Source organism: Salmo salar, chromosome ssa05, assembly GCF_905237065.1.
Source record: "Salmo salar chromosome ssa05, Ssal_v3.1, whole genome shotgun sequence".
NCBI classification, from domain to species: Eukaryota; Metazoa; Chordata; class Actinopteri; order Salmoniformes; family Salmonidae; genus Salmo; species Salmo salar.
The window spans coordinates 14,320,582-14,337,758 of record NC_059446.1 but is presented as its reverse complement, the minus strand read 5'-3'; the positions used below and the strand labels follow the sequence as shown (position 1 = coordinate 14,337,758).

At 46.5% G+C, this 17,177-nt stretch overlaps 1 protein-coding gene across 3 annotated transcripts in view; it reads left to right on the top strand.

The window, feature by feature from the left end:
- Positions 1-17,177, top strand: part of LOC106604287 (transcription factor COE1-A) — a 108,007-nt gene that overhangs the window by 39,375 nt on the left and 51,455 nt on the right. For all 3 annotated transcript variants that reach the window (XM_045717922.1, XM_045717921.1, XM_045717920.1), the window contains exons 7-8: positions 16,237-16,318; positions 16,474-16,615. In XM_045717922.1, the coding sequence (XP_045573878.1) occupies positions 16,237-16,318; positions 16,474-16,615 (224 nt within the window). The remainder of the gene's footprint in view (positions 1-16,236; positions 16,319-16,473; positions 16,616-17,177) is intronic.

The window sequence follows — 17,177 nt, the reverse complement described above, 5'->3', positions numbered from 1 at the left end:
CTACTGACTCAACACTACTGACACAACACTACTGGCACACCACCACTGACACAACACTACTGCTACTGACATAATCAATCAATCAATCAATCAAATGTTTTTATAAAGCCCTTTTTACATCAGCCGATGTCACAAAGTGCTGTACAGAAACCCAGCCTAAAACACCAATCAGCAAGCAATGCAGATGTAGAAGCACGGTAGCTAGGAAAAACTCCCTGAAAGGCCGGAACCTAGGAAGAAACCTAGAGAGGAACCAGGTTCTGAGGGGTGGCCAGTACTCTTCTGGCTGTGCCGGGTGGAGATTATAACAGCACATGGCCAAGATGTTCAAACGTTCATAGATGACCAGAAGGGTCAAATAATAATAATCACAGTGGTTGTAGAGGGAGCAACAGGTCAGCACCTCAGGAGTAAATGTCAGTTGGCATTTCATAGCTGATCATTCAGAGTTAGAGACAGCAGGTGTGGTAGAGAGAGAGAGTTGAAAACAGAAGGTCGGGGACAAGGAAGCACGTACGGTGAACAGGTCAGGGTTCCATAGCCACAGGTAGAACAGTTGAAACTGGAGCAGCAGCACGACCAGGTGGAGTGGGGTCAGCAAGGAGTCATCAGGCCAGGTAGTCCTGAGGCATGGTCCTAGGGCTCAGGTCCTCCGAGAGAAAGAGAGAGAGACAGAGAGAGAGAAAGAGAGAGAGAATTAGAGGGAGCCTACTTAAATTCACACAGGACACTGGATAAGACAGGAGAAATACTCCAGATTTAACAGACTGATCCTAGCCCACCGACACAAACTATTGCAGCATAATTACTGGAGGCTGAGACAGGAGGGGTCGGGAGACACTGTGGCCCCATCCGACTATACCCCCGGACATGGCCAACCAGGCAGGATATAACCCCACCCACTTTGCCAAAGCACAGCCCCCACACCACTAGAGAGATATCTTCAACCACCAACTTACTACCCTGTGACAAGGCCGAGTATAGCCCACAAAGATTTCTCCCACGGCATGAACCCGAGGGGGGCGCCAACCCGGACAGGAAGATCACATCAGAGACTCAACCCACTCAAGTGACGCACCCCTCCTAGGGACGGCATGAAAGAGTACCAGTAAGCCAGTGACTCAGCCCCCGTAATAGGGTTAGAGGCAGAGAATCCCAGTGGAGAGAGGGGAACCGACCAGGCAGAGACAGCAAGGGTGGTTCGTCGCTCCAGTGCCTTTCCGTTCACACCCATGGGCCAGACTACACTCAATCATAGGACCTACTGAAAAGATGAGTCTTCAATAAAGACTTAAGGGTCGAGACCGAGTCTGCGTCTCTCACATGGATAGGCAGACCATTCCATAAAAATTGAGCTCTATAGGAGAAAGCCCTGCCTCCAGCTGTTTGCTTAGAAATTCTAGTGACAGTAAGGAGGCCTGCGTCTTGTGACCTTAGCGTACGTGTAGGTATGTAAGGCAGGACCAAATCGGAAAGATAGATAGGAGCAAGCCGATGTAATGCTTTGTAGGTTAGCAGTAAAACCTTGAAATCAGCCCAAGCCTTAACAGGAGGCCAGTGTAGAGAGGCTAGCAGTGGAATAATATGATACCATTTTTTGGTTCTTGTCAAGATTCTAGCAGCCGTGTATAGCACTAACTGAAGTAGACTAATCTAGAAGTGACAAAAGAATGGATACATTTTTCTGCATCATTTTTGGACATAAAGTTTCAGTTTTTTGCAATTATGTGTTAGTTACGTAGATGGAAAAAAGCAGTCAAAAGAGAGATCAGGGTCCAGGACTACTGCTACTGACACAACACTACTGCTACTGACACAACACTACTGACACAGCACTACTGCTACTGACACAATACTACTGACACAACACTACTGCTACAGACACAATAATACTGACACAACACTACTGACACAGCACTACTGCTACTGACACAATACTACTGACACAACACTACTGCTACTGACACAATACTACTGACACAACACTACTGACACAACACTACTGCTACTGACACACCACTACTGGCACAACACTACTGCAACTGACACAAAACTACCGCTACTGACACAACACTACTTGCACAACACTACTGCTACTGACACGACACTACTGACACAACACTACTGACACGACACTACTGTCACTACACTACTGTCACTACACTACTGACACAACATCACTGGCACAACACTACTGACACAACACTACTGTCACTACACTACTGTCACTACACTACTGTCACTACACTACTGACACAACATCACTGGCACAACACTACTGACACAACACTACTGCAACTGACTCGACACTACTGACACATCACCACTGACACAACACTACTGCTACTGGCACGACACTACTGACACAACACTACTGACACAACACTACTGTCATGACACTACTGACACAACACTACTGACACAACACTACTGTCACTACACTACTGTCACTACACTACTGTCACTACACTACTGACACAACACTACTGACACAACACTACTGCTACTGGCACGACACTACTGACACAACACTACTGACACAACACTACTGATACAACACTACTGTCACTACACTACTGTCACTACACTACTGTCACTACACTACTGACACAACACTACTGTCACAACACTACTGCTACTGACACAACACTACTGACACAACACTACTGTCACTACACTACTGTCACTACACTACTGTCACTACACTACTGACACAACACTACTGTCACAACACTACTGCTACTGACACAACACTACTGACACAACACTACTGACACAACACTACTGACACAGCACTACTGACACAACACTACTGCTACTGACACAACACTACTGTCACAACACTACTGCTACTGACACAACACTACTGACACAACACTAATGCTACTGACACAACACTACTGTCACAACACTACTGCTACTGACACAACACTACTGACACAACACTACTGCTACTGACACAACACTACTGTCACAACACTACTGCTACTGACACAACACTACTGACACAACACTACTGCTACTGACACAACACTACTGCTACTGACACAACACTACTGTCACAACACTACTGCTACTGACACAACACTACTGAAACAACACTACTGTCACGACACTACTGACACAACACAACACTACTGTCACTACACTACTGTCACTACACTACTGACACAACACTACTGACACAACACTACTGTCACAACATCACTGACACAACACTACTGACACAACATCGCTGCTACTGACACAACACTACTGACACGACACAACACTACTGACACAACACTACTGCTACTGACACAACACTACTGCAACTGACACAACACTGCTGCTACTGACACAAAACTACTGACACAGCACTACTGCTACTGACACAATACTACCGACACAACACTACTGCTACTGACACAATACTACCGACACAGCACTACTGCTACTGACACAATACTACTGACACAACACTACTGACACAACACTACTGCTACTGACACACCACTACTGGCACAACACTACTGCAACTGACACAAAACTACCGCTACTGACACAACACTACTTGCACAACACTACTGCGACTGACACGACACTACTGACACAACACTACTGTCACTACACTACTGTCACTACACTACTGTCACTACACTACTGACACAACATCACTGGCACAACACTACTGCTACTGGCACGACACTACTGGCACAACACTACTGACACAACACTACTGTCACAACACTACTGACACACCACTACTGACACAACACTACTGTCACTACACTACTGTCACTACACTATTGTCACTACACTACTGACACAACACTACTGTCACAACACTACTGCTACTGACACAACACTACTGCTACTGACACAACACTACTGACACAACACTACTGACACAACACTACTGCTACTGACACAACACTACTGTCACAACACTACTGCTACTGACACAACACTACTGACACAACACTACTGCTACTGACACAACACTACTGTCACAACACTACTGCTACTGACACAACACTACTGTCACAACACTACTGCTACTGACACAACACTACTGACACAACACTACTGCTACTGACACAACACTACTGCTACTGACACAACACTACTGTCACAACACTACTGCTACTGACACAACACTACTGACACAACACTACTGTCACAACACTACTGACACACCACTACTGACACAACACTACTGTCACTACACTACTGTCACTACACTACTGACACAACACTACTGACACAACACTACTGTCACAACACTACTGCTACTGACACAACACTACTGCTACTGACACAACTCTACTGACACAACACTACTGACACAACACTACTGCTACTGACACAACACTACTGTCACAACACTACTGCTACTGACACAACACTACTGACACAACACTACTGCTACTGACACAACACTACTGTCACAACACTACTGCTACTGACACAACACTACTGTCACAACACTACTGCTACTGACACAACACTACTGACACAACACTACTGCTACTGACACAACACTACTGCTACTGACACAACACTACTGTCACAACACTACTGCTACTGACACAACACTACTGTCACTACACTACTGTCACTACACTACTGTCACAACACTACTGACACAACACTACTGCTACTGACACAACACTACTGTCACAACACCACTGACACAACACTATTGACACAACATCACTGCTACTGACACAACGCTACTGACGCAACACTACTGACACGACACAACACTACTGACACAACACTACTGCTACTGACACAACACTACTGACACAACACTACTGCTACTGACACAACACTACCGCAACTGACACAACACTGCTGCTACTGACACAACACTACTGACACAACACTACTACTACTGACACAACACTACTGCTACTGACACAACACTACTGACACAGCACTACTGCTACTGACACAATACTACTGACACAACACTACTGCTACTGACACAATACTACTGACACAACACTACTGACACAACACTACTGCTACTGACACACCACTACTGACACAACACTACTGCAACTGACACAAAACTACCGCTACTGACACAAAACTACCGCTACTGACACAACGCTGCTGACACAACACTACTGGCACAACACTACTGCTACTGACACAACACTACTGACACAACACTACTGCTACTGACACACCACTACTGACACAACACTACTGCAACTGACACAAAACTACCGCTACTGACACAAAACTACCGACACAACACTACTGCTACTGACACAATACTACCGACACAGCACTACTGCTACTGACACAATACTACTGACACAACACTACTGACACAACACTACTGCTACTGACACACCACTACTGGCACAACACTACTGCAACTGACACAAAACTACCGCTACTGACACAACACTACTTGCACAACACTACTGCGACTGACACGACACTACTGACACAACACTACTGTCACTACACTACTGTCACTACACTACTGTCACTACACTACTGACACAACATCACTGGCACAACACTACTGCTACTGGCACGACACTACTGGCACAACACTACTGACACAACACTACTGTCACAACACTACTGACACACCACTACTGACACAACACTACTGTCACTACACTACTGTCACTACACTATTGTCACTACACTACTGACACAACACTACTGTCACAACACTACTGCTACTGACACAACACTACTGCTACTGACACAACACTACTGACACAACACTACTGACACAACACTACTGCTACTGACACAACACTACTGTCACAACACTACTGCTACTGACACAACACTACTGACACAACACTACTGCTACTGACACAACACTACTGTCACAACACTACTGCTACTGACACAACACTACTGTCACAACACTACTGCTACTGACACAACACTACTGACACAACACTACTGCTACTGACACAACACTACTGCTACTGACACAACACTACTGTCACAACACTACTGCTACTGACACAACACTACTGACACAACACTACTGTCACAACACTACTGACACACCACTACTGACACAACACTACTGTCACTACACTACTGTCACTACACTACTGACACAACACTACTGACACAACACTACTGTCACAACACTACTGCTACTGACACAACACTACTGCTACTGACACAACTCTACTGACACAACACTACTGACACAACACTACTGCTACTGACACAACACTACTGTCACAACACTACTGCTACTGACACAACACTACTGACACAACACTACTGCTACTGACACAACACTACTGTCACAACACTACTGCTACTGACACAACACTACTGTCACAACACTACTGCTACTGACACAACACTACTGACACAACACTACTGCTACTGACACAACACTACTACTACTGACACAACACTACTGCTACTGACACAACACTACTGACACAGCACTACTGCTACTGACACAACACTACTGACACAACACTACTGCTACTGACACAACAACTCTCTGACAAACACTACTGCTACTGACACAACACTACTGACACAGCACTACTGCACTGACCAACACTACTGACACAACACTACTGCTACTGACACAATACTACTGACACAACACTACTGACACAACACTACTGCTACTGACACACCACTACTGACACAACACTACTGCAACTGACACAAAACTACCGCTACTGACACAAAACTACCGCTACTGACACAACGCTGCTGACACAACACTACTGGCACAACACTACTGCTACTGACACAACACTACTGACACAACACTACTGCTACTGACACACCACTACTGACACAACACTACTGCAACTGACACAAAACTACCGCTACTGACACAAAACTACTGCTACTGACACAACACTACTGTCACAACACTACTGCTACTGACACAACATCACTGGCACAACACTACTGACACAACACTACTGACACAACACTACTGTCACTACACTACTGTCACTACACTACTGACACAACATCACTGGCACAACACTACTGACACAACACTACTGCAACTGACTCGACACTACTGACACATCACCACTGACACAACACTACTGCTACTGGCACGACACTACTGACACAACACTACTGACACAACACTACTGTCACGACACTACTGACACAACACTACTGACACAACACTACTGTCACTACACTACTGTCACTACACTACTGTCACTACACTACTGACACAACACTACTGACACAACACTACTTACACAACATCACTGGCACACCACTACTGACACACCACTACTGCTACTGTCACAACACAACTGACACAACACTACTGCTACTGACACAACACTACTGTCACAACACTACTGCTATTGACACAACACTACTGACACAACACTACTGACACACCACTACTGCTACTGTCACAACACTACTGACACAACACTACTGCTACTGACACAACACTACTGTCACAACACTACTGCTATTGACACAACACTACTGACACAACACTACTGACACAACACTACTGTCATGACACTACTGACACAACACTACTGTCACTACACTACTGACACAACACTACTGACACAACACTACTGCTACTGACACAACACTACTGTCACAGCACTACTGACACAACACTACTGTCACTACACTACTGGCACAACACTACTGACACAACACTACTGACACAACACTACTGCTACTGACACACCACTACTGGCACAACACTACTGCAACTGACACAAAACTACCGCTACTGACACAACACTACTTGCACAACACTACTGCGACTGACACGACACTACTGACACAACACTACTGTCACTACACTACTGTCACTACACTACTGTCACTACACTACTGACACAACATCACTGGCACAACACTACTGCTACTGGCACGACACTACTGGCACAACACTACTGACACAACACTACTGTCACTACACTACTGACACACCACTACTGACACAACACTACTGTCACTACACTACTGTCACTACACTATTGTCACTACACTACTGACACAACACTACTGTCACAACACTACTGCTACTGACACAACACTACTGCTACTGACACAACACTACTGACACAACACTACTGACACAACACTACTGCTACTGACACAACACTACTGTCACAACACTACTGCTACTGACACAACACTACTGACACAACACTACTGCTACTGACACAACACTACTGTCACAACACTACTGCTACTGACACAACACTACTGTCACAACACTACTGCTACTGACACAACACTACTGACACAACACTACTGCTACTGACACAACACTACTGCTACTGACACAACACTACTGTCACAACACTACTGCTACTGACACAACACTACTGACACAACACTACTGTCACAACACTACTGACACACCACTACTGACACAACACTACTGTCACTACACTACTGTCACTACACTACTGACACAACACTACTGACACAACACTACTGTCACAACACTACTGCTACTGACACAACACTACTGCTACTGACACAACTCTACTGACACAACACTACTGACACAACACTACTGCTACTGACACAACACTACTGTCACAACACTACTGCTACTGACACAACACTACTGACACAACACTACTGCTACTGACACAACACTACTGTCACAACACTACTGCTACTGACACACCACTACTGTCACAACACTACTGCTACTGACACAACACTACTGACACAACACTACTGCTACTGACACAACACTACTGCTACTGACACAACACTACTGTCACAACACTACTGCTACTGACACAACACTACTGTCACTACACTACTGTCACTACACTACTGTCACAACACTACTGACACAACACTACTGCTACTGACACAACACTACTGTCACAACACCACTGACACAACACTATTGACACAACATCACTGCTACTGACACAACGCTACTGACGCAACACTACTGACACGACACAACACTACTGACACAACACTACTGCTACTGACACAACACTACTGACACAACACTACTGCTACTGACACAACACTACTGCAACTGACACAACACTGCTGCTACTGACACAACACTACTGACACAACACTACTACTACTGACACAACACTACTGCTACTGACACAACACTACTGACACAGCACTACTGCTACTGACACAATACTACTGACACAACACTACTGCTACTGACACAATACTACTGACACAACACTACTGACACAACACTACTGCTACTGACACACCACTACTGACACAACACTACTGCAACTGACACAAAACTACCGCTACTGACACAAAACTACCGCTACTGACACAACGCTGCTGACACAACACTACTGGCACAACACTACTGCTACTGACACAACACTACTGACACAACACTACTGCTACTGACACACCACTACTGACACAACACTACTGCAACTGACACAAAACTACCGCTACTGACACAAAACTACTGCTACTGACACAACACTACTGTCACAACACTACTGCTACTGACACAACATCACTGGCACAACACTACTGACACAACACTACTGACACAACACTACTGTCACTACACTACTGTCACTACACTACTGACACAACATCACTGGCACAACACTACTGACACAACACTACTGCAACTGACTCGACACTACTGACACATCACCACTGACACAACACTACTGCTACTGGCACGACACTACTGACACAACACTACTGACACAACACTACTGTCACGACACTACTGACACAACACTACTGACACAACACTACTGTCACTACACTACTGTCACTACACTACTGTCACTACACTACTGACACAACACTACTGACACAACACTACTTACACAACATCACTGGCACACCACTACTGACACACCACTACTGCTACTGTCACAACACAACTGACACAACACTACTGCTACTGACACAACACTACTGTCACAACACTACTGCTATTGACACAACACTACTGACACAACACTACTGACACACCACTACTGCTACTGTCACAACACTACTGACACAACACTACTGCTACTGACACAACACTACTGTCACAACACTACTGCTATTGACACAACACTACTGACACAACACTACTGACACAACACTACTGTCATGACACTACTGACACAACACTACTGTCACTACACTACTGACACAACACTACTGACACAACACTACTGCTACTGACACAACACTACTGTCACAGCACTACTGACACAACACTACTGTCACTACACTACTGGCACAACACTACTGACACAACACTACTGACACGACACTACTGACACAACACTACTGACACAACACTACTGTCACAACACTACTGTCACAACACTACTGACACAACACTACTGACACAACACTACTGACACAACACTACTGACCCAACACACATATTATTGACGTAAAGTGTATTAGACTTGTAGCTTGCTGGAGATAGAGATCTGAGGTGTCATTGTAACACAAATTCCTTGCATGGAGCCCCGCCTTTTCCCTGCTTCATTGCAGCAGTTCATTGACCTTCCTTTAACTAAGTAAAGTAATTAAGTGAGTTCACAGACTGTCCTCTTAAGCGATCCCACTACAGTAAAATTGCTCAGGACATTTAAGCGCTTGCAGAAAGATGAAAATGAATGAAATGTAGGAAACTGAATGGACTAAGTGTCTTTGGAACCTCCAGCCCAGGGGGAGACAGGGACTCCTTTTCCCCAGGCAGGGCTCTCCCTGGGCAGGTAGGAGAGCAGAGAATATTTAACAATGAGGCAAAACCACTAGACCTGCCACACACAGACACAGAGACACAAACACACACACACACTCAGGAAGAGATGATGCAAGGAGTGTACAGAGGATGAATGTTTCAGTGTAGTGAGATGATGTGGTTGAATAAATCATTCCAGTTTAGATAGACATGATGGGAGCAACATTACAGACTACTCTAACAGCATCCGCCTGATGGAACAAGTGGCTTACAAATGTGTGTGTGTGTGCGTATGGCAGGTTGAGGGGTCACCACGGAAACAAGTCTCCTAGATGAAGTGTCAGTGATGCATGGCCGATACCTGGAGAGAGGGAGAGAGGGAGAGAGATAGATGGAGAGAGAGAAAGGAAGAGAGAGAGGGGAAGGGGGGGGGCGAGAGAGAGAGGGAGATAGAGAGAGAGAGTGAGGGGGCGAGAGGGGGAGAAAGAGCCTGAGAGAGAGGGGTGAGTGAGAGAGAGAGAGAGAGGGGTGAGAGAGAGAGAGAGAGAGGGGTGAGAGGGAGCGAGAGAGATCCGCTCTACACTCCAAGCCCTCAGCTCCATCAGTCCAGTATCAGAAAGGGGAAGTGATTTTGTATCTCTGTATTAACCCCAGAGTAGAGCAAAGTGAGAAACACCTAGCTTGTGTCCAAAAAGGTATCATATCCCCTACTTAGTACACTACTTTTGACCAGGGCCCATAGGTCTCCGGTCAAAAGTATTGCAAATTGTAGGAAATTGGGTGCCATTTAGATTAGGAGACCGATGCTAGGCTATTGTAGTGAAGTATGACACAGCACACAGCTTAGAGAGAAGGATAGGAAGAGGACTGAGAAGGGGCAGTAGAAGAGATAAAGGGAGAAAGAGAAAGAAGGAGAGAGAGACAGAAAGATAAATACATAGTGTGAGTGATGAGGCGGATGTCAGAAGGAGGGCTGAGCTATAGTCTCACCTATAGCCATTTACACCACCTGTCAACAGAAACACCAAACAGAAGAGAGAGAAAGAAAAAGTATGAGGAGAGAGATAGGAGGAGAATAGAGGAGAGAGACAGTAGGAGAATAGAGGAGAGAGACAGGAGGAGAATAGAGGAGAGAGACAGGAGGAGAATAGAGGAGAGAGACCGGAGGAGAATAGAGAAGAGAGACAGGAGGAGAATAGAGGAGAGATACAGTAGGAGAATAGAGGAGAGAGACAGGAGGAGAATAGAGGAGAGACAGTAGGAGAATAGAGGAGAGAGACAGTAGGAGAATAGAGGAGAGACAGTAGGAGAATAGAGGAGAGAGACAGTAGGAGAATAGAGGAGAGACAGTAGGAGAATAGAGGAGAGAGACAGGAGGAGAATAGAGAAGAGAGACAGGAGGAGAATGGAGGAGAGACAGTAGGAGAATAGAGGAGAGAGAGGAGGAGAATAGAGGAGAGAGAAAAGAAGGGTTGAAGAGGTAAAGGTTAGAAAGCATGATTAAGACAAAGAGACAGAGAAGAGAACGAGAAAGAGCACTTAGATTTTGTCATCAGACGATCAAACTCACAGTTCATTCATGATCAGTGGATTGGAGGATTGACCCTTTGAGGCTTCCATACTGTTGGAAATTCACTCTAAGATGGGGTGAAGTTTTTTTGTTACCTGAAGTAGTTGTAGTTGGAATAATATTTTGGTTGTGACAGGGATTGCTGAAAAGTAGCGTTATTATTGCTTTGCTGCTTTGTCACTAAAGTGACAAATAATCCCCATCATAATTTCATGAAAGTTTGTGATCATTAAATTATCACAGATATGCTGTCTGTGTTTGTAATTATTTACACCTCTTTTCAGCCGCCGGGCTCAGAGAGTGTGTGCTCGTGCGCCTGCACGTGTTTTTTTCACCGCCAGGCTCCAAGAGTCCTGGCAGCCATTTTGCAGAAATTCATTTCCACAGTCATTTGTGTTTCTCTTGGTAATTACAAGAGAGAGAGATACATGTTATTATTTCATGAAACCAAAAGGGGAAAATGGTTTACGCCTAGTATTTTTCTGTTTCAGTTAATGTGCATTCGGAAAGTGGAGTGGGCTACTGACTCAGAGAGTGATGTGTTTAGGGAGGACTATTTGTTGTCAATTGGACCTTCAGGACAGTCTAAATGTTCTCTAGTTTTTCTGCTAGAGAGCGACATAAGTTGTTAAGTGCCTCTGTTTCCTGAAGTCGAGCAAATGCTTTTTTTTTTACTCCTTGAGGTGGATGGCTGAGTGAACCTTCATTCTGAGCTTGGTTAAGGATGGCTGGGGAAACCTTCATTCTGAGCTTGGTTAACGATGGCTGGGTGAACCTTCATTCTGAGCTTGGTTAAGGATGGCTGGGGAAACCTTCATTCTGAGCTTGGTTAAGGATGGCTGGGGAAACCTTCATTCTGAGCTTGGTTAAGGATGGCTGGGTGAACCTTCATTCTGAGCTTGGTTAAGGATGGCTGGGGAAACCTTCATTCTGAGCTTGGTTAAGGATGGCTGGGTGAACCTTCATTCTGAGCTTGGTTAAGGATGGCTGGGGAAACCTTCATTCTGAGCTTGGTTAAGGATGGCTGGGTGAACCTTCATTCTGAGCTTGGTTAAGGATGGCTGGGTGAACCTTCATTCTGAGCTTGGTTAACGATGGATGGGTGAACCTTCATTCTGAGCTTGGTTAAGGATGGCTGGGTGAACCTTCATTCTGAGCTTGGTTAAGGATGGCTGGGTGAACCTTCATTCTGAGCTTAGTTAAGGATGGCTGGGGAAACCTTCATTCTGAGCTTGGTTAAGGATGGCTGGGTGAACCTTCATTCTGAGCTTGGTTAAGGATGGCTGGGTGAACCTTCATTCTGAGCTTGGTTAAGGATGGCTGGGGAAACCTTCATTCTGAGCGTGGTTACGGATGGCTGGGTGAACCTTCATTCTGAGCTTGGTTAAGGATGGCTGGGGAGACCTTCATTCTGAGCTTGGTTAAGGATGGCTGGGGAAACCTTCATTCTGAGCTTGGTTAAGGATGGCTGGGTGAACCTTCATTCTGAGCTTGGTTAAGGATGGCTGGGTGAACCTTCATTCTGAGCTTGGTTAAGGATGGCTGGGGAAACCTTCATTCTGAGCTTGGTTAAGGATGGCTTGGTGAACCTTCATTCTGAGCTTGGTTAAGGATGGCTGGGGAAACCTTCATTCTGAGCTTGGTTAAGGATGGCTGGGGAAACCTTCATTCTGAGCTTGGTTAAGGATGGCTGGGTGAACCTTCATTCTGAGCTTGGTTAAGGATGGCTGGGGAAATCTTCGTTCTGAGCTTGGTTAAGATCATCCGCCTGACAGTCATGCAATCTATGAGGTGCCAATGCTTTGATCGAGGGTGCACCCAGGAAGTTTTGTATTTGTTTTTCATTTGGAACCAACCATTTGTTGGTGATGGTGACTTCATGTTCAGCACAAAGGCGTAGCAATCTCAAACCATTTGCATTGGCATGACCAACGCTGTGCTATGCTATTACTCCATTAGCCTTTCGCTTATGACAGTTGGTGTTTCTGTGAGATATGACAGGAGGCAGTTCCTCAAGGCAACGCCCACACCATGCAGATATCGCCCTTCTGGGGTGGTATCCCTTTCAGAAGAAGATGTAGCCCTCTCTTTCCTCCCTGAGCAACCCTTCACCCAGGAGTCTGGTCTCACTGAGAACAGAGATGACGATGGTATATTGCTTCAGCTCTGCTGCGATAAGTGCAGTCCTTCGGCGTCATGGATCGAGTCCAAGAGAGTCCTTATGTTCCATGTTGATAGTCGTAAGAGGACATATTTCTTCTTAATTCGTTTTCAACCACTGAAACGGAATGTCCTGATTAGTGCTACCGCACCTTCTAGGATAGTTAGAGTGGGCAATATTTGACACCTTTTCTAGGCCTTTCCCCAGCTGGGTTGAGCAGTGTGGTTCCTAAAATGGGCTTCTCAGACATACAGGGGTCTGGAGCAGCTGCCACCCAAATCCCAGCTGCTGATGACCAATAGCCCTGTACCGCTACCCTGCAGGGGTCTGGCTAGGAGCTTCCTGATTATTCAATTATGCCCCCGTTACCAAGCACCATGTCGCCAGGAGACTTTAATGGTGCAGGAAATCTAGGTGGAACTCGCTGAAGAGCATTAGTGGACACCTGCATGATGAAATCATTTCTAGTAACGTGGGGGATGTGCTTGTCATCACTTCTCTGCTGTTGGAAAATGGGCTCTGGTGGCAAGAATAAAATCCAAGACGACCAGCTGCAGGAGGCTGCAGGAGCTCCAGTTTGTCAGAGGACCAACACCCCCCCACAGCTGCAGGAGGCTGCAGGAGCTCCAGTCTGTCAGAGGACCAACACCTCCCCACAGCTGCAGGAGGCTGCAGGAGCTCCAGTCTGTCAGAGGACCAACACCTCCCCACAGCTGCAGGAAGCTGCAGGAGCTCTAGTCTGTCAGAGGACCAACACCTCCCCACAGCTGCAGGAAGCTGCAGGAGCTCTAGTCTGTCAGAGGACCAACACCTCCCCACAGCTGCAGGAAGCTGCAGGAGCTCCAGTCTGTCAGAGGACCAACACCTCCCCACAGCTGCAGGAGGCTGCAGGAGCTCTAGTCTGTCAGAGGACCAACACCTCCCCACAGCTGCAGGAAGCTGCAGGAGCTCCAGTCTGTCAGAGGACCAACACCTCCCCACAGCTGCAGGAGGCTGCAGGAGCTCTAGTCTGTCAGAGGACCAGCACCTCCCCACAGCTGCAGGAGGCTGCAGGAGCTCCAGTCTGTCAGAGGACCACCTGTCACACGTCGCCAGCACGTTGCTTTTGTGAGCTCCCCTAGCCTTTGCCTTCCCAGACGTACCCACGAAGCAGTGGGACAGTGGTTGGCCGATGCCAGGGCGTGTCCACATAATGTGGGCCTGCGCACCGCACATTTGGGGACCACTGCAGCTCCAAGATCCCCTTCTGAGTTAGCCTGAGGCCGCAGGAACGCCCAGTTAACGTGTGTTGCCACAAGGAGACCTTGCAGGAGTCTAGGTGAAGAAGAGGCTGTGTACTGGCAAGGGAAGGCTACATCCAGATCTGCTTCCAGGTTTACCACAACGGCTAGCCATCGGCAGCAAGCTGTAAGCGAGAGGTTTGCAATCAGGCATCACATCACCCTGTGTGGTATATTTACATGTTTTGTAATTTAGCAGACGCTCTTATCCAGAGTGACTTACAGGAGCAATTTGGGTTAAGTGCCTTGCTCAAGGGCACATCGACAAATGTTTCACCTAATCAGCTCGGGAACTTTCAGTTACTGGCCCAACGCTCTTAACCTCTAGGCTACCTGCCTACCCACACACCCACACACACACACACACAGACACACACACACACACACACACACACACACACACACACACACACACACACACACACACACACACACACACACAGAGCGCTGCTGCTCTCATTGCTATCTAATTAAATGCAGCTCTATTCAGTCAGGAACCAAAAGCAATGATGCATGTGTTAGACTGTTTTCTTGTCTCCTCTCTCTCCAGGTTCTTCCTCAAGTTCTTCCTGAAGTGCAACCAGAACTGTCTGAAGAACGCAGGGAACCCACGAGACATGAGACGCTTTCAGGTGGGAGAGAGAGAATCGTAAAACCTAATTTTACATGATTTCTTTAGACACAACGGTAATGCTATTTGATGGAAGCTCTCAGGTCCTGTCTCACGTGTCCTTGTCTGTCCCCCTGTCCCCTTTTCCTCTATGTCTCCTGTCCCTGTCTGTCCCAGGTGGTTGTGTCTACCACGGTGAGTGTGGATGGTCATGTCCTCTCTGTCTCTGACAACATCTTTGTCCACAACAACTCTAAACACGGTCGCCGGGTCAGGAGACTAGACCCCTCAGAAGGAACACCCTCGTACCTGGAGCATGGTAAACACTCCTGTCTCTCCCCCCCTCTCTCACTCTTTTCTATATGTCTCTCCCCCCTCTCTCACTCTTTTCTACATGTCTCTCCCCCCTCGCTCACTCTTTTCTATATCTCTCCCCCCCTTACTCTTTTCTACATGTCTCTCCCCCCTCGCTCACTCTTTCTACATGTCTCTCTCCCCCTCTCTCATTCTTTTCTACATGTCTCTCCCCCCCTCTCTCACTCTTTTCTATATGTCTCTCCCCCCCTCTCTCACTCTTTTCTATATCTCCCCCCCTCACTCTTTTCTACATGTCTCTCCCCCCTCTCTCACTCTTTTCTATATGTCTCTCTCCCCCTCTCTCACTCTTTTCTATATGTCTCTCCCCCCCTCTCTCACTCTTTTCTATATGTCTCTCCCCCCCTCTCACTCTTTTCTACATGTCTCTCCCCCCCTCTCTCACTCTTTTCTATATGTCTCTCCCCCCTCTCTCACTCTTTTCTACATGTCTCTCCCCCCTCTCACTCTTTTCTACATGTCTCTCCCCCCCTCTCACTCTTTTCTACATGTCTCTCCCCCCTCTC